Genomic DNA, 6,000 nt, shown 5'->3' with positions numbered 1-6,000 from the left:
CCCTCGTCGCTGTGGTTCCGCCTGCGCAGTGTTTCCTCCTCCAGCTCTCCACTGTACACTGCTGCACAGTTACTGTTCAAAGTAGTTACAAATAAAGGTCAGATGAGCCATGTCACGTAGAAAACATCCGACACTATTCAGATGAAGGGATATAGCCTAGTTAAATTGATTAAATTAGTGTTTTTTATACAATATTTTGTAACTATTCTCCTCTTCACAAACAGTGATCTTAAAATAACCCACTTCACATGGGCCTAATAGAAAAACAGTCTAAATGTTTAAATGTTGAAAATGAATCGTATGCACATCACATAGCCTATTTAAAGGCATTATTTACACATGGCTATTGGTAAGCTTGCTACTACTTGGATAAGGAATTTTTATTTACTATAGGCCTAGACAGCCTCGACCAGGGGTTCCCAAACTTTTCAGGTCGTGACCCCCAAAATAAGGGTGACAGAAACTGGGGACCCACCACTGTTCTTTAAGGTGGTTAGTTAGGTATATAAGGTAGCGACAGCCACGCACACACTAATAAACCTATCCAAAAACTATAGGAACACAAAATAATACAAAAAATAATAATAATTTCACATGTCTTATATGACATTGGACTACTTTTTGTATATTTACAAAAATGGGTAAAAATATATACTGATGCACTTTTAAATGATGTTTTATTTTTTATGGAAGGTATCTCGTGACCCCTCTCTTGGTGGCTGGCGACCCCCCCTTTGGGAACCACTGGCCTAAACTATAGACTACTTTTATAGCCTAAGGGAATCTTTTTAAAGTTGCAAAGCTTCCGACAGTAGGCTATTTTTTGCTTGGTTAGGTTAAAATGACTAACCTATAAGGCTAACAAATATAGAATTTGATAGTCTCCTCACATGTTGCTTTTTCTTTAATTACACCGTCACCGCCAAATACACAGCCATATGCTTAGTGTCCTTTGCAGCAGCTATGTGTTTGCTTTATTCATTTGAGATGAGATGAGATTCAACTTTATTATCATTACACATATACAAGTATAGAGTATTGAAATGAGGTTTGGCATCTCACCAGAAGTGCAATAAGCAGAACGTGCAAGAATCTGTGCTATGTACAGTAATTACAAAATTTACAGATGTAGACTTAAAAAAAGTGAATTATTGGGTATATATGGCTGGATTAATGGGATGCTATAAATATAAATAAGTGCTATAAATATGAATATATTCTTCAGATTATAATATACAGATTAAGGTGCAGTGAGCATACTATACTAGATTACAGATAATACACAGAATATGGACAAGATCATGGTTGGCAGTATCAGGAGATGGATGCATCATATAACATGGGGAGTTGTCCTGTTTCACACAAAAAAAAAAGTGTCAAACCTTTTTACATCAATATTTTCTGTTAGGGAAGTGTCTAGCTAGAGAACCAGTCAATCACACTGCAGACATCCACACATCAGTCTCTAAATAATCTGCTGCAGCATAAGAAAACAGATTTGTAGTGTGGCTGTTGTGCTGCGTTATACATTTTCTCCAAATGGATATAGCAGGCTATTGGTGTTATTTCCTTTGTAGACAAGTGCATCTTATGTAGGGTTACCTTTTTTTTTTCATTTTGTTACACATTTGTCCCTGAAACAAAGCAAACATTGCATTGCACCCATTGCAAATCAAAATGTTTTCATATGTCAGAAAGTGTTGCCAGTTATAGGCCTATTTGTGTTAAACTGCTGTACAAAACACGCTGATCGATGTTTATTATGACTGTAAATGAAGTTGAAACTAACTTAAATAGAAAACAATGAAAAGGAAATAAACAACATATTTCTCTTTCTCCTCTTTCTCTCTTCTCTCACTGCTATTTCTGATAAACAACAGAGAGGAGGGGGGTCTGCTTTCCAAATGTATGCTGGGATATGTATTTCTGAAGGACTACCATCCATAACAAACACCGACCGATAGAACTCAAGTCCCATAAATCCTTCCCCTGTAAGCTTGGCAACTGGCCTCTGACCAACCATTGAACCGGAATCCACAAAATCCCGCCCTCGAATGTCCGTACATTCTTCTTATTGGTCGGAATTTTCTGCCAATCAAATGTTTCCCCTGAAGTTGTTGCCTCCTACCTTGTGCCCTGGGACTAACGTTACTGGTCAGTGCTGTGGCAAGACGTCCCGTAACACAAGACCTGCACCAAAGAATGTGGATAAAGTGAGTATTTGAAAATGACACTGTCTGTTTTTGGTGCACAATGAAATGTCGGTGTGTAGGAATGTTTATTTTGTTGCGTTTGTGATCTACTGCACCGGTGTCTTTGTTAAAAGGACAGCTTGAAAGCATGACACGAAAGAAAAAGCAGCCAGTGATTGAATGGACCCCACCAACATTAACTTACAAGTTGCGTATTTGGACATTTCAAATCACAATATGTCATTTACCGTTCACCAAGGACAGTTCATTATTGTTCGTACATGTCAATAACACTCCACTGCCAGATTATGATGCCTTGAAACTAACATCAGTAAACAATCTGTAAACTGCGTTAACTGGGCTTTTTTTTTCTTTTCTTGGATAGTAAATCAGTAGGACAATGTGGTTATTTCTAAATAGCTGCTAAATTGGTGTGACATTCCCAGCAAGATCTCAGTTTATCTGCCAGTGTCCGATTGATGGTGGCTTTATGAGGCCAGTAGCCTCAAGCCTATGTAGTTACTTTAGAGTACAAAGAAAATCACATTATCTGCTATCTATCGACTTTGTCTATTTTGTAATAGACTTCTTTGAGGCAATATTAAGTTTTCCATTATCAATGCATTTTGATTTTTTCCGTTTTGTTATTTATTTTGTTGGATATTTCAGAAACGGACATTCCTGCCATCTTATTTACCCGTAAACAAATTCTCATGTGGTTTTCGTGAACATTTACCAAGTCGCAATAAAAACTGATGTAAAAACATACATTTTGCGAGAGGATCTGTCATGTGATTCAGCCCCTTTAACGATTGAACATTTTACTGTGGAAAGATGAACTTGTAATTCCTCCCTAGTCATTTTTTAATGCTATTTTAAACACCATGTAGGCTACTGGTTTGACACAAGTACCAAATGATACTGATATTTCTGTCTGATGTCATTTTTTTATATTCAGTGGTTTCAACCATTTATTAGTTGGGCTTCCTTAGAAATCCTGACACTGGCTTAAAGTTACAAGCCGATCCATAGTGCCCGATTAGAATAACACTGATAAAGATAATTATTTGACGTCAACATGGACTCTTTTGTGGCTTATTGTCTTGTAGCCTGTTGTAAAACAACACAAACACTAGTCCCACGTCATAAGATGGAAGTGCAGGACCAGGAATCTTTGGGGAGATGGGATGGGCTGGGCAGCAGGGATGCCAGCTCCAGGAATGAAGCCATGGAGAACATCTGCCAGGAGATCATGAGGAAAGTGGAGGACATCAAGCCCATACCACCTGCCCTGTCACCCTCGGCCACAGGAACACCCCCCAACTGCGACCTGAATGACATCCTGGCTCACCTTCTCATGCTCTCCAAACGGTGTCCCTTTGAAGACGTCAAGGGGCAATGCATTCGGCTTCTACAGGCCGTCCAGGTAGGAGACTATTTTAATGAGAACCCAGAGTGAGTTTCTTTTCTAGCAGTAAGCTGCATCAGGCTGCCATATCTCTTCTCTATTGCGTGTTTTGTTCTGCTGCCATCCGCTCCTCTCTTCACCTCTTCATATGCGTCGCAAACAATGTGGTTGAGTCACAACGTCAGCAGACCCAATGCAATGTTTCGTCAAGTGGATTACATTCAGTGGCGCGATGAGACACCATGAACTCATTAACGCTTAAACGCTACAAGATCCAAGGATTTACCTTCAGCCTCATGCATATGTAACATGAAAAGAGAAGGAAAAGAGATAATAATGAACACAAAATAACACAGATATCCCCTCATGACATACGGTTACATTATCTTTTATATCATGATGAAGAACCCTAATCCTGATATGTTCAAATTCTGCAAACCAGTACATTCTGACTTTAATTTGTTTTAGAGTTTGGCAGAACAAAAGGTAAGTGGAAGACATGAACAACTACCGCTGAGATAAAAAAAAAACAGCAACAAAATGGCTACTTTTACAAATCTTGTCCTAAGAACATGTGAGTTTATGAACGTCAGTCCATTTCGATTTAATGAAACTTCCAGATAATTGATTTACTATCCATCAAATGATAAACTCATTCAATCCAAGATTACTGAAACCTCTTAATGGTTACATGTGTCAAATGGAAAAAGAGACAGTTAAAGTTCTCATGTCCCTGCATTATATTGCAAATATTCAAATATTACATATGGACTGTATTTAGTTTCTTATTTAGGATTTTTTGCTGATGTTCTTGTTGTCCAGCAGCAGAGTAAACCCAGACAAACAACACTAAGGCATTGAACAATCTCTTATCAGGAAATTTAACATGACTCATTCTCTTACTGTTTTCATATCACATAGTTTGTGAGTAGCAAATAGTCATACTGAGACAATTTTCTCTGTAAGAAACTGTAGGAAAAGCAATACAGATAACCATAATGGTCATACAGTTTATTTAAAGCCCAGCAGCAGTTAATTCTTTATGCCATTAACTAACCTCTGAATTACACCTCATGACCTTTCAGTTTTTCAGTGAATCATACTTCCATATACAAAACATCCATCCACACTGCACCTATTTGTGTATCTGCTCACAGAGGAGACTTGTTTACTGAAAATACATCGTAAAGCTCTCCGTCTTCACACCCCACAGAACCATAATATGTTTTTCAGTGTGGCTTGTGTAACTCAATCAGCATGTTTTGCCATTTCATGTGGTTAAGTGCTTGTTTCTGCGTGACGCTGTTAACGAGAATAATGAAAAGCCCACAGGCCTACTGTTAGTAAAGAAATGCAGAAGGGTGCAAGACCACAAGGAATGGCAGATACCACACCATGCAGTCATCTGTCCCATCCATCTGCTGACATACACTTTGCAAACCTAAATCAATGCAAACACTATCAGTATGCAATGCGGTGTTGTTTTTATCGAAGACGTTGTGACTGTAATTTGAATTAAGGAAGCAGCCTCAGCTTGATTCATGTTTGTGTCATTTCTATCCTTACCAGCATTATGTTCCCACCCCTACCAATAATATCTTTGGAAAAGAGACTTAAAGTAAATGTATTCAATTATTGCTGCTGCCAGACTATTTTGGATGTTTTGTAAATTTTGGCTGTAAAATTGTCATCACTTACTTGCAGAGAACCAAATATTGGCTCTCTCTCTGTGCTCTGTTCTTCTTAATGAGTTCTCTAATAATAAACAAAACTAAGCCTGGTGACTGTTGACGGCTTGACATGTTGTTATTCTGAGGTAATATTTAGTTTGGCTGCGGCATTAATTCCTGTCTGTGCGGAAGTGTTTTTTGGAAGATGGAGGAGAGGGCTTGAGAGAGATGAGAGAGGGAGAAAGCTGCTTTGTGGATTTAACAGTGCACCACAGCACACACACCGTCTGGTTTTTTTTTTTTTTTTTTCTCGAATTATGCTAAGCTGCATTTGCTGTGGGCTTGCCACAGGGTCCATTTATGAGCCCAATGTGGCAGCTCATATTCGCTCTGGTCCCATGGTTGAGAATCCCCTGAACCAACACACACACACAAAAAAGCAATGTACGCACACACACTTTTCTCATGTTGTCGGATGTAAGAGTAGTAAGGGAGGGGGGGGGGTCGCAGGCTCAGACAGACCTCTAATTCCAGCAGATCCTCTGATTAAAGACAAAATCTTTGAAAGCACAGACAGCCCTTTACACATGGTGACCCGCTCTCCACTATAAGAGGAACGCGTCTCCTGCTTGTGAGAATAATGAGCCTTAATACACTTCTGCCTTGTAAACATTTTATAGCTTTTTTTGTTGCCCCATGGCGCATATCAAAAGTGCATTTCTGGCCATTT

General features: G+C 38.9%; 1 protein-coding gene across 1 annotated transcript in view; it reads left to right on the top strand.

Annotated features, from left to right (window-relative positions):
* The first annotated feature begins 2,135 nt into the window (after nt 1-2,135).
* The window catches only part of sesn1 (sestrin 1), a 56,796-nt gene continuing 52,931 nt past the window's right edge, over nt 2,136-6,000 (top strand). Inside the window, exons 1-2 of the mRNA XM_020632909.3 lie at nt 2,136-2,213; nt 3,302-3,618. Of these exons, the coding sequence (XP_020488565.1) occupies nt 3,343-3,618 (276 nt within the window). The 5' untranslated portion in view covers nt 2,136-2,213; nt 3,302-3,342. The remainder of the gene's footprint in view (nt 2,214-3,301; nt 3,619-6,000) is intronic.

The sequence above is a fragment of the Labrus bergylta genome, chromosome 15, assembly GCF_963930695.1.
Source record: "Labrus bergylta chromosome 15, fLabBer1.1, whole genome shotgun sequence".
In the NCBI taxonomy this organism is placed as follows: Eukaryota; Metazoa; Chordata; class Actinopteri; order Labriformes; family Labridae; genus Labrus; species Labrus bergylta.
Note: the sequence above shows the minus strand (reverse complement) of the source record. Positions and strands in the feature narration are given on the sequence as shown.